Below are 19,999 nucleotides of genomic sequence, written 5' to 3'. Positions count from 1 at the left end.
CGGCTGCCTGGCCCCTCTCCATCAGTGCATCTCTCTTCCCACAGTTCCCAAGGCCCTGCCCTCTGCTGGTTCTCCTCCCACCTCTCTGGCCACTTCTCTATCTCCTTCCAAGGCTCCTCTTTTTCCCTCTGTCCCCTGAAGGTAGGTACTTCTCCAAGCTCTGTCCCTGAGGTTCTTCCCTCCATACATTTGCTTCCAAGTGAATTTGCATAAGCAGTGCTCAGACTGCACCCTCTTTTGATCCAAAACCGTCCTGACTCCCCATTGCCTATGAAGGAAGTCCATAGCCTGAGCATTGCCTTCAAGCCCCTCAGGGCCAGGCCTCTTGCCTCCCTATCCCACCTACTTCCAGTCTGAATTCTCCATTCCAGCTTGTCCTGAGCCCTCCTGAACCCCATTTTCAGACTGGGGGCCAAGGCCTGCAGCTGAGCCTCTTTCTTCTTCATAGCAGGGGGCGTGGGCCCGGTGCTGAAGTTTGTCACCTGGAGACTGAGACGCGGTAATTCATGCATCCCTTTACCAAGGCCTAGTTTACAGTAGAGCGGCAGATGAGGGTGCATACTGGGGGCCAGCTGAGTGGCTCTGGACTAAACTCAGTCAGTGTCAAGCATGGGGGATCAGGCAGCTAGAATGGTACGTATTGGGGGCAGCTAAAAGAATTGGACTAAGCTGACTAGGAAAGATAGGGTGGCAGACAGATATTGGGATGCATTTTAGGAGCTTGTGTTGGGACTCCCAAAGATATATTTGGGGGTGATGAGGGAGCCTGTGCTGGGCCTCCACTGGGCAACAGACTACTATGACAGTGCATGTTCAGGGGGCCCTGGGGGCACTGGGCTAAGACCCCATTAAGAAACAGACTGGTATAGGGGTCCGTGTTGGGGCTGAGGGCTGGGGGTTTTGCTGCATTGGTGGGCAGGTTGCTGTGGGCTACCATGGTGGGGAGCATATAGGCTAGGCTAGGATTCTGCCCCAGGTACCTGGGCTCTCAGCTGGCCAGTTCTGGGGCCCAGCCCTGCTGAGGGAAGCCCCTCTCCCCTCCCCTGATGGTTCCTGCCCTGCAGACCGGGAGAGGGGCCAGGCCCTGCTGTCTGCCAGGTCTGGGAGTCCCTCCAGCCAGCTGCCTAATGTGGATGAGCAGGTTCAGGCCTGGGAGAGCCGGCGGCCCCTCATTCAGGACCTGGCCCAGAGGCTGCTGACTGATGACGAGGTGCTGGCTGTCACCCGCCACTGCTCCCGGGTAAGCCTTCATCCCATCCGCAGCCCTGGCACACGGTCCTTCAGTCACCCAGCCCATCATTCATTCAGGCCACTGTCCACTGACCAGTGTCTGGGCTTGATGCCAGGAGGCTAGTGGTCAGTAAAATCAGAAGTTACTCCTGACACACACACACACACATACACACACACACACACACACCTGCCAGCTCACAGGAAGAAGAGCTAGAAAATCACTAGAACCTAAATGCCCATGGTGATGAGTCACATGAAGAGCTGTGAAGAAAAAGAACATGAGACGGTAACCCAGGAGACACACATTAGATGGTGTGGGCTGGGAGGCCCTCCTAGAGGAGGTGATATTTAAGCTGAGAAGAGAAGGAGCGGACAGGTGCCAAGTGGGGAAAGTGAGTCCCTGCAGTCACCTGCCTCTGCCCTCTGCAAGCCTCCATCCTTCACTGCATGCCACCCTCTGCTCCTAGGTCAGCCAGTAAGCCTGGCTTCATGCCAGGTCCTCTCCCCTGTTGCCCAAGTAAGTAATCCTTTGCCTCCCCCAACACCTAAACTGTTGTTCTCTGTTCTCTTCCACTTCAAAAAGAACCAGAGCGCCCCAGGGTGGAGAGAGAGTCAGATTTGAAGGAGTCTCTGGGGCCCACCTGTTGGGGAGGCTGTGGGGCACAGCTCACTCACTCCAGGACTGGCAGGTCCTCTCCTGTCCCTGTCTCAGGAAGGCCTGTGTGTGTACACTGGGCTCTTTGTGAGGAGTCTGCACACTGTGTGTGAGGGCGAGCTGGGGGGTCTTGAAAAATTGTTTGTGGATTCCCTCACCCTTCCCCTTACTCAAAGTGGGGCTGTGTTGTATGTCTGTGTGGTGTGTGCACTGGCGTGTCTGTGGGGTACCTGGTTTGTACTGATATGACTGCATGATTGTGTGTGTGTGTGCATGTGAGCAAGCACGTGTCTGGCTAGCGTGTGTGTGTGTGTGTGTGTGTCCATGCATTGTCACCTGGAGACTGAGACATGGTCATTTATGCATCCTGTTACCAAGGCCCAGTTTGCAGCAGAGCTGCAGATGGGGGTGTGTGCTGGGGGAAGCTAAGGGGCTTTGGGCTAAACTCAGAAAGTGTCACCCTCAGCTCCCAGCGCTAAGTAGGGCAGCGTGTACCAGCCTCCAGTGGGCCGGCAATGCAGGCTTTGGCCACGAGGTGGGGCTCTGGGTCTGTCTCTTTGGAGGCTCCTTTTCCCTCATCCCTCCCTTCTCCTCTGCCCAAACCTCCCACTGTGCCCCCATACCACCTGCCGAGCTCAACCACCACCCAAACCTGACCCAAGCCCCCCACACCAAGAGATCAGACCCTCTGCGATGGAGCCCTGGCTGGAGTGATGAGTAAAGTTCTCCTAGTGACTGGGGCATGTAGCCCTGAACCCCAGGCTTCCCTTCTCTCCCCATGTGAGCCATCTCTCTACAGCTGCCAGACCAGGAATCAGAAACCCCTGTCTGGTTGGCCAGGCGCAGTGGCTCACGCCTGTAATCCCAGCAGTTTGGGTGGCCGAGGTGAGCGGATCACCTGTAGTCAGGAGTTCGAGACCAGCCTGTCCAACATGGTGAAACCCCATCTCTACTAAAAATACAAAAAATATATATATATAGCTGGGCGTGGTGGTGGGCACCTGTAATCCCAGCTACTCGGTAGGCTGACGCAGGAGAATCGCTTGAACCCTGGAGGTGGAGGTTGCAGTGAGCCAAGATCATGCCATTGCACTCCAACCTGAGAACAAGAGCGAAAATCCGTCTCAAAAAAAAAAAAAAGAAAGAAAAGAAACCCCTGTCTGATCGCTGTACACTCCCCAAGCCACCTGGTGACCCATTGTCTTTGGCAGAGGTGACCCATTGTCTTTGGCTCTCACATTCGAGGTCCTCCCAGATTCAACTCCCTAACCCACCAACCTCCACTTTCCCACGGCCGCCGCATAGGTTTATACAGGTTACAACCTGCACAACCTCAGAGACGCTACTCATATAGTCACAACCTGTGCAGCAGCCCTGCAGGGAGGCTCTTCATGGACCCCATGGCCACGTTTAAACTACTCATTTTTCCACACCACCTTTGCAACACTTTCTTCCCAACTTTTGTGCTGTTCCCTATGTCTATCTTCTAAGAGTCAGTCAAAATACCACCACCTCCATGAAGCCCACTGGGATCTTCCCACCTTCCTCTGAGACTCCCTGTGCCCCATTGCCCATGGTTTGTAGTTCACCGGGGTATGTGACTCATCTTCCCCTCGCTCCCACTAGACCCAGTTCCTGAAGATCTGAGACAGGATCATTGTGCCCCTGCTGCCCAGTACAGGGCCTGGCACTTAGTAGGTACCGAATCCAAGTCCATGGACTTAAAGCGTGTGCATATATGAGGCTGGTTCTGCACCACATGTGTCTCTCCAGACAAAAGGGAATGTATTATTGATATGTGTATGTGTGAGTCGCTGTAACTGTGTGTGGTTTGGGGCCACACACATCGTTTGTATTGTATTTATTTCCAGATATTTATGAATGACTCACTCTGACCACCAGGGCATGCTCTGTCTCTGTGCCTGTGCCCATAGAAAGTGTTCTATGCATGCGTGTCCCTGACTCAGTCTCCCTCTTGCCACGAGGGGGCGGTGTGCTGTCCAAATGGGATGGCTCCCAGTGTTCAGGTCTTCAGAGTCAGTGGGGTGTGGCTGGTGGCATCCGGGCAGTGCCAGGCAGAAGGGGCTCCACCCCGCCCCCCTCCAAGGGAACTGATTGGAGAGGCCCTTCCCCAAGGCTCCTATTCTAGCCCCGAACAAAGCCTAATTTGTAGGTCTGTGTGCAGACACATGCTGGGACAGCCAGGCACACAGCCTAGAGTTTGGCTCAAATTCCTTCCTTCTGCCTGGGATGTGGGGGTGGGGAGGAGAGTTCACTCCCTGCACATCTTTTTCCGGCACCAGAGCAGGCAAGAGTTAGACTTCCCGGGTTCCAGTCCCTCTTCACACTTCCTTATCTGTGTGGCTTTGAGTGAAGTCCTTCTCTCTGAGCCTCAGTTTCCGCATCTGTAAAACGGGAATAATTAATGCCATTTCTCAGGGTGGTTGCTGAGAGACGGTATGTAAAAGGCTTAGAAAAGTGTCTGTCCCAAAGCTATTATCGATGCTGTTGCCATTTATTGCAGGTCTGTTATTACTGCAGGCTTCCACCCCGTCACCAAGATCAGACCACCCTGTGGCAGCTGGGGGTGGAGTGAACCTTTCCCAAGGCATGCAGGGCTGGATAGGTCCCTACATGCGTAGAAGAAACACCTGCATGCCTTGGTGTCCCCCTCACTCAGCTCTGGAAGTCCCCACTGCTGTCTGACCTGTGCTGCCTCTATCTGCAGTATGTGCACGAGGGAGGCATAGAGGACCTGGTGAGGCCCCTGTTGGCCATCCTCGACAGGCCGGAGAAGCTGCTGCTGCTGCGGGACATCAGGTGGGAAGAGGTTGCAGAGAGGGCTTGGGGGCAGGAAGGGGATCCCTGGTACCACCTCCAACCTCCCGAGGGCTGAAGGGCATCCTGGCACCTCCGGAACTGAAATCCTGCCTGCCCCTCCCACCCCTGCTGTCTCTCGCCCTCTCCCAGGAGTGTGGTGGCCCCCACAGACCTGGGCCGCTTCGACAGCATGGTGATGCCTGTGGAGCTGGAGGCTTTCGAGGCCCTCAAGAGCAGGGCAGGTCAGCAGTGGGGGGCGGGGCTTCTGGGTCCTGAGCCCTGCTGGGGGTGGGGATGGGACCCCGTGGTGGAGAGGGCTGCAGAGATTGCCTAGCCCCTTGAGCTGCCTCCGTCCCGGAGCCTGGCGGGGTGCCTTTCCGCTGACCTGTTCATCTCTCCAACCAGTCCGGCCTCCTGCTTTGAGACCAGCCCGGCAGGACACGCCACCCAAGCGTCACCTTATCACCCCCGTGCCTGGTCAGTCAGAGTCCCAGAGCCCAGGGAGGGGCAAAGCCCTGGGGAGATTAGGGAAAGGAGGATGGGCCTTCTACTTCTTTCCCCACTGGGGGCAGTTGTGGCTTCCAGGCACATTGTGGTTCCCTGAAGGAAAGCTCTTGTCCACCAGAGCCATTTTATCACATCTGCTGGTCACCACCTGTACTATTACTTAATAGTTGGTTTGAAACCCACTCACTTTTAAAATCTAGTCTCATTCTATGCAGTAACCTCTGAGAAATTACGTTTGGTGTGCTAGTCGTATTTTTTCTTAGACACATTAAAATAGAACTGTAACGATTCCAGCAGGAAGCATTAAAATGCAATTCTAGGCCGGGCACGGTGGCTCACGCCTGTAATCCCAGCACTTTGGGAGGCTGAGGCGGGTGGATCGCTTGAGGTCAGGAGTAGAGACCAACCTGGCCAACATGGCGAAACCCCGTCTCTACTAAAAATACAAAAATGACCTGGGCTTGTTGGTGCACGCCTGTAATCCCAGCTACTCCGGGAGGCTGAGGCAGGAGACTCGCTTGAACCTGGGAGGTGGAGGTTGCAGTGAGCCAAAATCGCGCCACCACGCCTGGGCAACAGAGTGAGATTCCATCTCAAATAAATAAATAAATAAATAAGCGATTCTAATAGAACATGTTTGTCTGCCTCCCGGGTGGGTGGGCCGCTCTGCAGTGGTGCCTGAACAAACTCGGGCCTGGCTCTCACAGGCCCCACACAAACCAAAGCAAGGCCTGGGTCCTGGAGAGGTGGTCCAGGCTGGGAGGGGAGGAGTGGGCAGCTGACCTTGGCGCTCTTCCCCAGACAGCCGCGGAGGCTTCTACCTGCTGCCGGTGAACGGCTTCCCGGAGGAGGAAGATGATGGGGAGCTGAGGAAGCGGCTGGGGGCCCTCAAGGTCTCTCCAAGTGCCTCTGCCCCTCGCCACCCCCATAAAGGGATCCCCCCTCTCCAAGACGTGCCAGTAGATGCCTTCACCCCCCTCCGAATTGCCTGCACACCCCCTCCCCAGCTACCACCCGTGGCTCCCCGGCCCCTGAGGCCTAACTGGCTGCTGACAGAACCCCTGAGCCGAGAGCACCCTCCGCAGAGCCAGATCCGGGGCCGGGCTCAGAGCCGCAGCCGCAGCCGTAGCCGCAGCCGCAGCCGCAGCCGCAGCCGCCTGGGTCAAGGCAAGTCTCCAGGTAGACGCTCCCCATCCCCGGTGCCTACCCCTGCCCCCAGCATGGCCAGTGGGCGCTACCACAAGCCTCGGAAGGCCAGACCCCCTCTGCCACGACCTCTGGATGGGGAGGCAGCCAAGGTGGGGTCCAAGCAAGGGCCCTCGGAGAATGAAACTGAGGGGACGGCCGAGGAGGCAGCCATGAAGACCCCCAGTGGCGAGCTGAAGACAGTGACACTGTCCAAGATGAAGCAGTCCTTAGGTGAGTTCACGTGGGACTGGGCCCGGCAGGGGACACTAGGAAGCCTGGGCCTAGGGAAAGAATCTAGAGGAGTATTGGGCCAGGCGCGGAGGCTCACACCTGTAATCCCAGCACTTTGGGAGGCTGAGGCAGGCGGATCACTTGAGGTCAGGAGGTCAAGACTAGCCTGGGCTACATGGCGAAACCCCGTTTCCACTAAAAATACAAAAGAATTAGCCGTGTGTGGTGGTGGGCGCCTGTAATCCCAGCTACTCAGAAAGCTGAGCAGGAGAATCACTTGAACCCAGGAGGCAGAGGTTGCCGTGAGCCCAACTGAGGTTGCGCCACTGCACTCCAGCCTGGGTGACAGAGTAAGACTCTGTCTCGGCCGGGCGCGGTGGCTCACGCCTGTAATCCCAGCACTTCAGGAGGCCGAGGAGGGCGGATCACCTGAGGTCAGGAGTTCAAGACCAGCCTGACCAACATGGAGAAACCCTGTCTCTACTAAAAATACAGAATTAGCCTGACATGTTGGCACATGCCTGTAATCCCAGCTACTAGGGAGGGTGAGGCAGGAGAATCGGCTGAACCCGGGAGGCGGAGGTTGCGGTGAGCCGAGATCGTGCCATTGCACTCCAGCCTGGGCAACAAGGGTGAAACTCCGTCTCAAAAAAAAAAAAAAAAAAAGACTCTGTCTCAAAAAATAAATAAATAAAAGGGAATTTGGGGTATTGGGGTGCAGTTGGGTGGGGTCTAGATTTGAGGGGCTGGGATCTGGAGGATTTTGGAATGAGTTGAGATTTGAGTAGTAACAGAATGTAGGGATGTGGGAGAAGTTGGGGCCTTGGATTTGGGGATGGGATTCTAGGTTTCTCCAGGGAGCTTGCATTTTGGGGTCCGGCTGCACTCTCACACGGTGTTTCTGTCACTAGGTATCAGCATTTCTGGGGGCATTGAGTCCAAGGTGCAGCCCATGGTGAAGATAGAGAAGATCTTCCCTGGGGGGGCCGCTTTCCTCAGTGGGGCCCTGCAGGTGGGTGAAGCATGCCCTGGCCCACCCTCTCAGCGCACAGCTGAAACCAGGCAGGAGGTGGGGCTGGCCATGCTCAGCTTCCAGCCAGACATGTTTAGCCCAGGTTGTGGGAGGAGGCTTGGGGTGAGGGGGTTCAGGTGAGCAGGATGAGCAGGCCCAGGGAAAACTCTGTCCCCTCATGCTAGCCTGAGCCTGAGCCCCAAGGGACAAAGAGCCCTTGTCTGTGCCCCACCCTACCCCCAACAACTGCAGGCACAAAAGTCTCATTGTCCATCCCCTCCACCCAGATGGGGGAGGAGTGTCCTCATGGGTGGAGGTGAGAAGATGCTGCCTTCAGGTTGGGGGCTGATGCAGGGTGACATGAGGAGGGAGGCATGTGACTCTCTCACCCCATCCTAGGCTGGCTTCGAGCTTGTGGCAGTGGACGGAGAGAATCTGGAGCAGGTGACCCACCAGCGTGCAGTAGACACCATCCGTCGGGCTTATCGAAACAAGGCCCGGGAGCCCATGGAGCTTGTGGTCAGGGTCCCCGGGCCCAGCCCACGGCCCTCACCCTCTGACTCATCAGCCCTTACTGATGGGGGCCTTCCTGCTGACCACTTGCCTGCCCACCAACCCCTTGATGCTGCTCCAGTTCCTGCCCACTGGCTCCCAGAACCTCCCACCAATCCCCAGACTCCTCCCACTGATGCCAGGCTCCTCCAGCCGACTCCCAGCCCAGCCCCCTCCCCAGCCCTCCAGACTCCTGATTCTAAGCCTGCACCCTCCCCACGCATCCCATGACCCTCCCCCTAACCTCAGATTCACCCACTGACTCCAGCATCCCGTTATCCCCAGGACCTCTCCTACCAACTTCTTCAGGACTCTCCAGCTCCTGCCCACCCTGCCTCCTCCCAGTGCCACACTGGTGCCTCACATCTTTCCACTTTCTTCCCTCCTCAGCTGTCATTAAGGCTCTGCCTTAGTGTCCAAGGACAAGGTGCTAGTGGGCAGCCTGTGTCACCTGCACTCACTGCTCCCCAACCTCCCAAGCCAGGAAAGGGGGTGAGAAAGCCAAGGTCTGGAGCTTGGGATTGGTGTGCACTTTCTCACATGCTGTCCCTTATGAGTTGCCCAAGCCTCCAGGGACACAGACTCTCAGACAGGGCCCTGAAGGGGTCAATGCATCCATTCCTCAACCCCAAGCAGCATTCTGTGCAAGGAAACGGATGAAAGGCTTTTCTAGTCCCTGAAATCCTGAGAGATCATTTCACGTTGGGGTCCACTAAGACCTCAGACATTCTACTGGATTTGTCCTTCCTCCATCACCTTTTCTCCCCAAGAAAGCTCTATGAGGGGGAGAATAGCCAGCAAATGGGGGGGGGGTGTGGGTCAAACAAGTTCCTGTACTCTTTATCCGGCACATTCACATTATTTTTAAACAAAAAAATTTTTTTTTTAATTTTTTCTTTGGGTTTGTACAAGAAATTTACAGTGTGAAAAATATACAAGTGAAAACGAGGCCATAAACCTGGGTGAAGGGAGAGGCTGCTTGGTCACAAACACAAATAAACAAGACATTTCTGAGTTCTTCCTTTGGTCTGACTTCAGCCCCCTCACTCCAGGAGAGAGGCTGCAGAGCTCAAACCTGGGAACCGAGCCCAGGCCCGGCCCTGTCCCCCAATGTGGGCAGGCACATCCGGAGCAGCTGGTGCCATCTGGCTTTCTCTGGCTTTGGGGTCGGGGGGAATGTGAAGAGGAGGGAGCCCCTTCTTCTTCCCTGCTCCCCTGGCTGGAGTGGGCTGGAAGCGCCTGTGAACAGGGTTGGCAGTGGCACTGGCAGCGGTGGGGAATGAAGTGGGTAGTAACAGGAGCCTCTGGGTAACAGTGAACACGGGGACCTTCGAGCGGTCTGATCTTGCTCCTCCAAGTCATAGGGCCACCCTGAGTTCTTGGCAGAAGCCCAGAGGCCTGGATCCTAGGAGACAAGTGGCTTTGGGGCCCTCAGCCTTTGGGGCCATCCGTGGACCCTGGGGCCTAAGTGGATCTGCAGCTGCTGCCCCTCTGACAGAGCTCCCTACAGAGCTGCTTGCCGAGGGCCCTAGATCTCAGTAGCAGTGATCTCCTCCAGGCAGATGCAGGGGGCCTGCTCGGCCAGGCCCAGGTCAGCGAGCTCCCGGGCCTCCAGCTCCAGGCTGAGCTGCTGCAGCTCCTGCTCTAGCTGCCGGTTGCGCCGGTACATCTGGATGTAGTTGTGCTGCAGCTGCTTCTGGTAGCGGATCACCTGCTCCTTCTCTGCCTGCCAGGCCAGCCGCTCCCCCTCAAAGCTGTCCCGCTGCTCCTCACCCCGCCGCCGCTCCCGCTGCAGCTCCACCCGCAACCGCTCCACCTGGGCCCGCAAGCTGCCCCCAACCCCGGCTGCTGCCCGCTGCACTTTGGCCTCATCACTCTCTGCCAGGAGGAATGGGTCAGCGGTGGCAGGTGGCACAGGGGGCTCCCGGAGTCCGGCCGCCTCAGCATCCAACTGCCCAGCTTTCTCCCGCAGCTGCTCAGCTTCCTGGCGGTGTCGCTGCAGCTCCTGGGAACAGGCTTCCAGCTCCAGCTCCCGAGCTCGGGCGGCCTCCTGTAGACCCCGCGCACGGCCCTCACTGACCCGCAGCGTAGCACGGGCCTCCCGCAGCGCCACCCGCAGGGCCACCAGCTCGCTGCCCTTCTGCACCAGCTCTGCCTGAGACTCTTTCAGCTGCTGCTTCAGCAGGGAGATCTCGCCTGATTTCTGGCACACCTGGGGGTGGGAGGAAGTGGGGAAGGATGGTGAGACAGGTTCTCCTGGGGGGGACAGGCCCTGCACATCATGCTGGGCATTTGGGAGAGAAGAGTCCATCTTTATCCCCATTTTACAGATGGAGACACTAAAGCAAGTCTAGTGACATGTCCAAGGTCATACAGTTAAGATGTGGCTTAAGTGGAAAGCAGACCTAGAACTTTTTGCTTCAAAGCTGGTGTCTTCAAAGCATCACAAGACACTGCAAGTACCACCAAGCCCTGGAGACTGGGGACTGGGTCCTGGCAAGTGCTGCAGGAGTGGGGACAATGGAGGGCAGTGCCCAGGTGCCTGCTGGAGAGCTACTACAGTGACTTAGTTAAGAGCTCAGATATTGGAGCCAGACTGCCTGGGTTCAGATTTGGGGCTTCAGCCTTTATGGGCCTCAGTTTACTCATCTCTAAAATGGGGAGACTAATGGTAGCCCCCTCAGTGTTGTTATAAGGATAAAATGATCTGTTCCATGTAACATGCTTAGAACAGTGCCTCCACACCACAAGCACCACATTCTTACTACTGGCTGGAAGCGTGGCTACGTGCCACTAGACAAGGCCAACAAGGAGACCCCCCTCCCAGAAAGGGACAGAGGGGAACCTCATCTCACGGAGGTGAGGAAGGGGAGGACCTCTGGGGGTGGCAGGCTGAGGGAGGGTGGGGCTGGGCCCCTTTTTCCAGGGTTTCTCCCTGTGTGACCCTGCTCCCTGCCCCTCCTGGTCTGGCCCACCTCCCACTTGGTCTCCTCAAGCCTCGGCCCGAGCTCCCGCTGCTCCCGCTCCAAGGTGGCACAGCGCCGCTCCAGCTGTTCGCGCTCCTGCAGCAGCTGTGCGAAGTCGTCCTGCAATTGCCGCTTCTCCTGCTGCAGCTGGAACACCTGCAGCTGCAGCAGCTGTTGGGCCCGCTGTGCCCGCTGTGCCTGGGCCGCACAGTCCTCTCGCAGGGCCTCACGCTCTCGCTGCCAGTGCCGCTGCCGCTCCTCGTATGCCTGCAGGCGAGAAGAGAGACCTGGCTCCTGGGCAGTTTTCCCAACTCCCCACTCAGTGTCTGCTCTGGCGGCCCACTTCCGAGGGCTCAGGAAGGGTGGATTCCATTAAACAACAATAGTAATTGCAACAACAATACTAACTGCTTTTATGATGATCATAGAAACAAACACAAGAGCAAGCAGACCGGGCTCGGTGGCTCACGCGAGGTGGGTGGATCACTTAAGCTCCGGAGTTCGAGACCAGCCTAGGCAACACAGCAAAACCCTGCCTCTCCAAACAACAAAAATTAGCTTGGTGTGGTGGCATGCGCCTGTAGTCTCAGCTACTTGGGAGGCTGGGGTGAGAGGACTGCTTGAGCCCAGGGGGTTGAGGCTATAGGGAGCTGAAATTGCACCACTGCTCTCTAGCCTGGGTGACAGAATGAGACCTTGTCTCAGAAAATAAAAAAAGCAAGCACTTGGCCGGGTGCAGTGGCTCACGCCTGTAATCCCAACACTTTGGGAGGCCGAGGCAGGTGAATCACTTGAGGCCAGGGGTTCGCGACCAGCTTGGCCAACATGGTGGAAACTCTGTCTCTACTAAAAATAAAAAATAATAAAAAATTAAAAAAAGGCAAGCATTTATATAGCACTTCCTAGGTACCAGGCATTAGTCTAATCACTTTATACCTTTTGCCTTATTTAATCCTCATAATAATCCCATGAAGCTAGAAATATCCCTAATATAGATGAATAAATAAAGGCTGAGTAAAGTTAAGCAACTTGCTCAAGCCCAAAAACTAGTATTTGGCAGTGGGAGGTTTGAATCCATGCACTCTGACTCCTTTCCACCCCACAAGTTTTGTTTTTTGTTTTGAGATAGAGTCTTGCTCTGTCGCCCAGGCTGGAGTGCAATGGTGGAATGTAACCTCCTCCTCCTGGGCTCAAGTGATCCGCCCACCTCAGCCTCCCAAGTAGCTGGGACTACAGGTACATGCCACCACACTTAGCTAATTTATTTTTAGTAGAAATGGGGTTTCCCCATGTTACCCAGGTTGGTCTCAAACTCCCGAGCTCAAGCAATCCGCCCACCTCGGCCTCCCAAAGTGCTGGGATTACAGATGTGAGCCACCACACCTGGCTACTCCACGCATTAAACCAGACAACTGGTGGGGAGGGCAGGGGGGTCACAACTACAACTACCCAACCCCCGTTCCCTGCCAAAATGGAAATGCTGCTTGCATCCCAGGGCCTTGGGATGTCCTGCCATGCCCCTTCCCCATCATTGCCTCTGACCACACCTGGCACATGGTAGCCTCATTCTCGTCCAGACTGTCCCGCAGCTGCTGAAGCTCTGCCTCCCGGTCTCGGAGCTTTCCTTCCAGGACACAGTGCAGCAGGGCCTCGTCCGAAGGAGGTGGAGGCGGGGGTGGTGGTGAGCGCTCCCCACAGGAGCTGCTGTCAGGGGAGGCCCGAGTACCACTGCCCAAAAGCCCCCCAGCCACACGGCCCCCCAGGGAGCCTGTGCTCTTGCTGGAGGAGGACCGGCCACTGTCTGAGTGGGAGGGCCCAGTAGGGACCCCTCGGCCTGGCCCAGGCAGTGCCCCTCGCCCAGAGCCATGGGAAGGCAGGTGCCCGCCTGGGGAGCTGGTGGTTGGCTCGGCACCTCCGGTGCTGTAGGTGGGCAGGCTGGACAGTGAGTTTCGGCCAGAGTCGGATAGCGTCCCTGATGGGCAGCCACTGGCCCAGCCACTAAATGCCAGGGGTTTGTCAGCAGCTGAAGAGGAGGAGGAAGAAGAGGAGGAGGAGGCAGGGCCCCCAAACAGCTGCGTCAGGCTGCCCTGGCTCCCAGACAGCCCGGTGGCCCGAGGACCCATGAAGCTAGGCAGGGACGGAGCCCCTCGAGGTTTGGGCAGCACTGGCTTGAAGGCTGTTGGGCGGATCAGGATCTTCTCCATGTTCTGAAATGAGGTGCCATGTGACACTGGAGATGAGCTGCCCAATCTTGCAGAGCCCTTATGACACTCCCTGCCCTCCCATCTTGGGTCCCCAGTGCCCATATATTCATAACAATTGCGGCCACTGGTGGAGGTGGCCACCAGTGTCAGCTTTGTGTCAAGCAATTTGAAAGGTTTATCTCCATTGTCTAAATATGATCACTATCCCCATATTACAGATGAGGAAATGGAGGCTCAGCAAGGTTAAAGGCCTTGCCCAAAGTCAAACGTATAACTGGTGCAGAATAACCAGAACGTAAGCAACTAGCACTTACTGCATACATGCTACGTGCTAGGCACTATGCTATACATTATTTGACCTTCATGTCAGTTCTAGAAACTGAGGCTCAGGTTAAGTGACTTCCCTGAGGTCACACATCCAGAATGAGAGAGAGCTGGGATTAGGACCCAGGTCTGGTGAATCTGGAGCCCACACTCTTTCCTCTATATAAGCTTCTAAATTCCAGTTTCCCAAGCGAGGACTCCCGTTCTACCCAGGCCCACAAGGAAGAGCCGGTCCTCACCTTCTCCAGCTTTCCGGAGACAGGGATGAGCTTCGGTGGTGGGCCGCGGAGGTGGGCATTGTGTGCCCGCTGCTCTTGGGCATCCTCAACATCACTGCTTGGGCTGGGGGGTGACTCTGTCCGGAAGTCCTCATTGATGTAGGTGAAGCTGGTGACAGGGACAGCCTTCCTAGGGGGCACAGCTGGGCACAGCGGCTCCTGTGCCTCATAGCCACCCCGTAGCAGGCCATCCTGCTGGCGGAAGAAGGTGGGCCCAGGAGGGCCGTGGTGGCGGGGAGGAGCTGGCCCCCCGGGACAGGGCCGGCCTGAGATAAGGCTGCTCACACTACCCATGACTGGAGCTTGTGGGGCAGTGGCAGCTTCAGGAGCAGGCTCCAGTGGCACTGGCAGAGTCTGCACAATGGCCATGGTGGCAGAGGCTCAGGCCTGGCCAGCGGCCTCGCAGGCGACCTGTAAGCAGGGCAGTGGCGTCAGAGTCCCTCCACCTTGAGACCCCTCCTGACCCACTGATCCTGACCAAACACCTCCTTGACATCAGTAACAAGCCCTGATCCCCACCAAGACTCCCCCTTCAAGCGCTGGAATGAATCTCAATTCCCCCTGGGCCCCAGACCACACTGCCCAATGCTGGTCTGAACAGGGCTGAGGAGTGAATTCACTCAGCAGAGATGCTGAGAGGCATGGGAGGCCTGGATGATTACCGCAGGGCCACCTGGCAGCAAAGACCCAGGCCCAAGCCCAATCCTGCATCCTCCACAGAGGCCAGGACTCAGGTGAGGGAGGGGCCTTCTCTACCAGCTTGAAGCACAGGTCCCTGGTCCTCTCAGCCAGGTGGCCTCATTACAGGGCAGTTTGGGCAGAGGTACCTCAGGGGTGCAATCAGCACCTCAGATGGTAATTAGGGAACAAAGAGCCAAGGCCAGGCAGTGCCCTGCCTCCCTCTGCTGGGCCTCAGTTTCTCTCAGACAGAGAGGCGGCTAAACTGCCTCTCTGTCGATCTGGCTAAATAAGAAACCAGCGGCTCTTAGGGAGTCCACAGGTGTCCTTTGGGGTCTCCTGCCTCCCAGAGGTGGGTGCAGGCTCATACCAGTTTCCGTGACAACTCCTAGCCTCTGCACACCCAATCGGTGAGGCCTGAAGGCCTGAAGGAGCCTCCACAGGCTCTGCCCCACTGCCAACCTCTCTAAAACCCTACAGCTTCAGAAGGTCCCCAAACTAACCCTGAGGGGAGGAAGGTAGATGCCCCGCCTTCACCTCTGGAGGCTGCTCCAAAACCTCACTTCCACAGAGCCCAGGCAAGAGGGCTCCACCTCCCCAGGCTCTGCTCCTTCCTGGAAGCAGCTGCAAGCCTCCACCCGGAACCCCCTCCCTAGTCCCAGTCCCGAGGCCGCTGATGACCAGGACTTAGGCATCTGCTGAAGTCATCATGCAGAGCGGGGCCAAGAAGTGGACAGAGAATTGCACTGGGAGTAGGAGTGTGTGCATTTAGTTATTTGTTGTGTGACTACATGCACAGGAGCATGAAAATGAACACGTGTGTATGAAAATGTGTGTGAAAACATCATGTGAGTCTATGCATGTTTGATGTATCAGTTCATTCACATACATATGAGTTCATGTGTGAATTCACATGTGTATATCTTACAAGAGTATGTGGATCAGGGGTCATTAGAAAGCCTGTGAAAGTTATAAATGCGGATCTAACAAGTGAATTTGTGGTGTGCGGGAGAGACGGTGCCTGGACAGACTTGTCAGTAAGTTCATGAGTTTATGTGTGAGCTCCTGTGTTTGTGTGTGACTAGGAAGGTGAGTGCACCAGGGTGTGCAGGGGAGCCTGTGAACGTGGGCACGCAGGTATGAGAATGGTGGGAGCCTGGGTGGCTTGAGGGCCCGTTGGTGGGGGGAGCCTGTTTCCTTCTCTCTTCGGCGTGTGGGGAGAGGTGGGACATTATCTAACTCCTTTGCCTGATCTGTTCCCCTTCTTTCTCGCATGCCCTCCATTAAATCCACCGCCCTCCTTCCCACCCAAGTCAAAAGACACTGCGAACCAGGAAGAGGTGTCCACGCTGGGGCAGGAGCTGCGGGGAGCTGGGGGAGGGGTAGTCCAGGAGCAGGGAGTGACCACAGGCCCGTCTGTAGGGCTGGGGCTCAGACCACCCCACACACCCCAGCCCCCAGCAGAGCAGATAGAGAACCCCCTCCCCTCCCCTCTCTGGGCCCACTCCAGGGTGTGGAGTGAACAGTGGGGAAGGGACTTCTTAGGGGGCCAAGGGGGCTGGCACCTCTGTTGCATTTCCCCACTTCAGCGAGCACGGAGAAAGTGAAAATTGAAGGAAGGAGACAGGCTCAGAGAAAGACAGGGACCCCAAAGAGACAAAGACTCGGAGAGGCCCGAGGGTCAGGCCGACAAGGGGACAGCCAGCGGGACCCAGTGAGCCAGGGCCCCCCAACCCCACGGAGCCGAGGGCCCATAAGTCCAAAGTGCCACAGAGCCGGGCCCTGAGAGCCACACATCCAGGGAGCCAGAGCCAGGAGTCTGGAAAGCCAGGCCCAGCCAGGCCGGCTCCCGCTCTTGGAGCCCGAAAGAGAAGGAGGGGCAAGTGGAGGCTCCATTTTGAGAAATGCGTTTGTGGCTGTGGGAGATGGGAACCCCTCATTCTCCCCAGCACTCCCTGAGCAATCACTCTGACCCAGGAGCACCCCCCTTTTAGTGGGCTGAGGAGAGCAGAGGGCTGGAGCTGGTTCAGGGCCGGAGACGGATCTGAAGAGTTGGGGAAAGTCTCCCTCCCACCCAAACTCCAAGGACCAGTCAAGCGGGGTCAAGTCTGCGATCACGAGTTCCCATTCTGCGGCGGGAAGCCAGGAGCCCCTGACCCATTCTCCAGAGTCCAGCCCCGCTTCCAGAAAGTGGGGGCGACTGGGGAACGCCGTCCCCCCGCTGGATTCCACCGCGCAGAAGTTGGGGGCTCCCCAGGCCGCCTCCCAGACCCGGCCCCCCCTCACCTCCGCCGCGCTGCTCCATGCTCAGCCCCAGGCCGCCCCCAGCGCTCCACAGGCGCGCCGCCCGGCCCCGGCTCCGGCCCCGGCCCCGGCCCCGGCCCCGGCCCTGGCCCGCGCGCCGCCACTCGGAGCTGCCCGGCCCAGCCCCGCCTCCGCCTCCGCCTCCGCCTCCGCGGCGCCCCCGGCCCTGGCCAGCCCCCGCCCGGTGCGAGTGGGCGGCACCGCGCAGGGGAGGGTCCGAGGGGCGTCTCCGCCCCGGGGCGCGGACACGCGCAGGCACCCGCGTCACGCGAATCCGCCGGGGCGCACGTAGGGGCTGCTCGGCGGCAGTCGGGAGCCCTCCCTCCGACGCCCTGTGACTGCGTATCTGGGGGCTCGGTTCGGCTCGACGCGGCGGCGGCGGTGGTCACCCTCAACCCCAGCCGGGGCCCCGGGGCCAGCGGCAGCTGGTCATTGTTCCAGCACAAAGGGCCACGGCGCGGCGGCGGCCGCCCCTCCCCCTCCGCTTCTCCAGGCGAAGCTTCCCTGACACGCTCTCAGCCTCAGAGTCCCAAGCGAGAGGCCGATGGCCGGCCGTCCCCCACTCTCCGGTGCCGGGACCCCGCGCCCTAGCCCGAGTAGGAGGCCGAGGCTCGATCCGCGCCTGCCCCACGGCGGGTTGGAGGCGGCAACCTGGGCTTCGCGGAGGCGACGCCACCTGGCGGCCGGCTCGGAGAACACACCCAGCCGCCCCCCACACGCGGGCCCTGCCCCACTCCCCGGCACGGTGCCCTTTTCCCCGCGAACCCAGGCCGGCCTCTGGCGCGACCGCGTGCTCCCCAGACTCCCCTCGGGATCACTTGCTAAGAGAGAGGTCATTTATCGGAGAGGAGCGGCCCCTGGCTCCCCAACAATCACTGGGGCGAACCGGTGCAAGCCTACAGCCCAAACCTACACCAGCCTCACGGCAGACAATATTCCACTTCCTCAGGGTCAAGTAGTCTCACCTTCTCGCACACAATACAGTCTCCCTAACACCCACACGACCTTTCCCACATGCAGCCTCACCACGCAGCCACAAGCAGTCTCAGCCGTCACGTGGGTCCGCGTTCCTTCTTTCCATAATCTTCCAGTCCAACTCACACACAGACACGGTGTCACAGGCCTGTTGGGCACAGGCTTCCACAACAATCCGCAGTCCTTCGCACCCAGTCACAGTCTCAAGTGCACTTAGTCTCCTAACCATCTTTCACGCATTGACAGCCTCTATTCACAGTCACTCACACAGACAACTTCTTACACGCCGTGCTTCACAAATATTCTACCGCACAGCCTTTCCCCTAGGGGTCTCGGTGACCCGGTCAGGTCAGCTGATGCCTGCATCCCTGGGCAAAGACAGCCTTTCTCCCCTAACCACCCCCTCCCCCGCAGGGCCAAGGCCTGCCAGAGCTCGCCCGGGCCCCAGGAAGGAGCATCCCCCCCCTTCCAGGCCACAGCCCTGGCCGGCTCTCAGCTCTATTTTTAGCTCCATGGACAGGGTTGTTTTTCTTTCTTTTTCCCTGGAAAGGGAAACACAGCCCAGCCACCCTGACTCACCCCAGACCCTCAGCCTCACAAGAACAGACTGAGCCCCTCTCCCCAGCAGAGCCCCCTCCTCTGGCCTTGCCCTGATCCCTGCCTCCTGGGGCACCGAGAGCCTCCTCCTCTTTCTGGCAGCCTGCCCAGCTCAGGCGGCAGCTGGGCTCAGCGTGTGTGTAGGGGTAGGGGGTGGGGCGAGGAGGAGGCATCGGGCTACTGCCCACTCCCTCATTCCCTGGGGGGAGGGGCTCGTCCTCCTTTTTCTAGGGGGGCAGGCCCACTCTGGTATTGAGGGAGCGTTTACACTCATGCATTTTCTGGGGGGAGGAGACTCCGACTCCCGCAAGGAGTGGAGGTGAGGGTAGGAAAGGGACCCGCAGGCGCTCAGGCAGCTGCTCTCTGGGCTGGCGGTAACAGGCGGGGGCAGCTGTCCACTGCCATCAAGGGCCTGTCTCCGAAATCTTCAGGGATGCAGACACCAAGAATGTGCTGGGGAGAAGGACGTCCAGGAGCCCGAGTTAACCCCAGCCCTGCCCAGCAGCCGGGCCCTCCTGCTCCGCCCCGGCTCCAGGGGGCGCTGTGCTCCGGTTCCCGGGAGAGGGATAACCCCGCTCCAGGCGGAGAATGGAACGCCGTCCGGCCTGGGACCAAGCAAACGCGCCCCGGACTAGGGTGGATTTCCGCCCCGTGGTGGGGTTGGGGGCACAGGCCACTGGTCTGCGGAGCTGTCACGTGCTCGGCGCCTGTTTACGTCTTGGTCTTCACCTGCGGGAGGCCAGGAAGCAGGAACCTCCGGGTGCGTCCCACCCGGCCCGCCCCCGTCGGTAGTCACAGGGCTGCCCCTTTCCCGCACCCAATACGCGACCGCAGAGTGCCCTGCCCGCTGTGGGTCCGCGCGGGCCGGCTGGCGCTGTCCCTGGGAGTGCAAGGGTGGCCAACTGGGCGCGTCCTTTCCGAGTGCATGTGTGTTCGCGTGTCCCAAGTGCGGGCGTGGGTCTGTGCACGCGTGTGTGGGGCCCGTCGGCGTGCGTTTTCGTGTCACTTCCCTGTTCGGACTCTTCGCGGGGGCCCCACCAAGTGCGGACCCCCCTCCTCACCCCAACCCCTAGCTTCCCTAGAAGCGGAAAGTTCGTTCAGGAGCGGGGATGTGCGGGAGGCGGGAGTTCCTGCACCTCCGCCGCCCCACCACTCACCCAGCGCCACCTGCGCCTCGGCTCCAGTTCCGGCCCCGCTCCTGCTCCAGCGCGCCCACCTCCTCGCCGCGACAACGCCGGCTCCCTAGCCCGCTCCGAACTCTAGGTTCCGAACTCTGGGCTCCCGGCTCCCAGCTCCCGGCGCCCGCCTGGCCCGACCTGGTGGAGCGGGGCGGGGCGGGGCGGCTCAGGCCGCGCCCCCCACCCAGGGAGGGGAGTGGTCTGCCCCGCACTCCACCAGCAGCCGACCCAGTGCCCAGCCCAAGAGTGACTCGACGGTGGCCGAGGCTGCCCCTCTGGCCTCTGACTTCACAGCTT

The 19,999-nt window shown here is 58.7% G+C and overlaps 2 protein-coding genes across 18 annotated transcripts in view; one reads left to right on the top strand and one right to left on the bottom strand.

Moving 5' to 3' along the window:
* The window catches only part of PDZD7 (PDZ domain containing 7), a 23,500-nt gene extending 14,285 nt beyond the window's left edge, over window positions 1-9,215 (top strand). The window contains exons 10-17 of one of the 8 annotated variants that reach the window (XM_016919141.4): window positions 449-499; window positions 1,065-1,240; window positions 4,617-4,708; window positions 4,859-4,950; window positions 5,114-5,185; window positions 6,017-6,634; window positions 7,546-7,646; window positions 8,046-9,215. In XM_016919141.4, the coding sequence (XP_016774630.4) occupies window positions 449-499; window positions 1,065-1,240; window positions 4,617-4,708; window positions 4,859-4,950; window positions 5,114-5,185; window positions 6,017-6,634; window positions 7,546-7,646; window positions 8,046-8,429 (1,586 nt within the window). In that variant the 3' untranslated portion in view covers window positions 8,430-9,215. Of the gene's footprint in view, window positions 1-44; window positions 142-448; window positions 530-1,064; window positions 1,241-4,616; window positions 4,709-4,858; window positions 4,951-5,113; window positions 5,186-6,016; window positions 6,635-7,545; window positions 7,647-8,045 lie in introns of those variants that run through there. The other 7 variants (XM_016919144.4, XR_010146679.1, XR_001706793.4 and 4 more) reach the window with 7 other exon arrangements.
* Window positions 9,060-19,999, bottom strand: LZTS2 (leucine zipper tumor suppressor 2). 10 transcript variants are annotated; one of them, XM_001169360.7, is made up of 5 exons: window positions 19,682-19,999; window positions 13,932-14,381; window positions 12,712-13,371; window positions 11,174-11,431; window positions 9,060-10,410 (listed from the first exon to the last, which is right to left on the bottom strand). In XM_001169360.7, exons 2-5 carry the CDS (start codon window positions 14,337-14,339, stop codon window positions 9,727-9,729), a joined length of 2,010 nt encoding a protein of 669 aa, XP_001169360.3. In that variant the 5' UTR covers window positions 14,340-14,381; window positions 19,682-19,999; the 3' UTR covers window positions 9,060-9,726. The 10 variants fall into 10 exon arrangements, with proteins under 10 accessions (XP_001169360.3, XP_009457380.3, XP_054515845.2 ...); XM_009459105.5 differs by lacking the exon at window positions 19,682-19,999 and adding an exon at window positions 18,507-18,666; XM_054659870.2 differs by lacking the exon at window positions 19,682-19,999 and adding an exon at window positions 17,979-18,236.

Source organism: Pan troglodytes, chromosome 8 (genome assembly GCF_028858775.2).
Source record: "Pan troglodytes isolate AG18354 chromosome 8, NHGRI_mPanTro3-v2.0_pri, whole genome shotgun sequence".
Lineage (NCBI taxonomy): Eukaryota > Metazoa > Chordata > Mammalia > Primates > Hominidae > Pan > Pan troglodytes.
Note: the sequence above shows the minus strand (reverse complement) of the source record. Positions and strands in the feature narration are given on the sequence as shown.

What these genes read in the sequence shown, in the direction of transcription:
- LZTS2 (XM_001169360.7), bottom strand. Translation starts at nt 14,339, where the DNA reads ATGGCCATTGTGCAGACTCTGCCAGTGCCACTGGAGCCTGCTCCTGAA. An exon ending in ATGAGGCTACCATGTGCCAG is followed by an intron (nt 11,432 to 12,711) that starts GTGTGGTCAGAG and finishes TCTCGCCTGCAG; the next exon opens with GCATACGAGGAGCGGCAGCG. An exon ending in TTGAGGAGACCAAGTGGGAG is followed by an intron (nt 10,411 to 11,173) that starts GTGGGCCAGACC and finishes TCCCACCCCCAG; the next exon opens with GTGTGCCAGAAATCAGGCGA.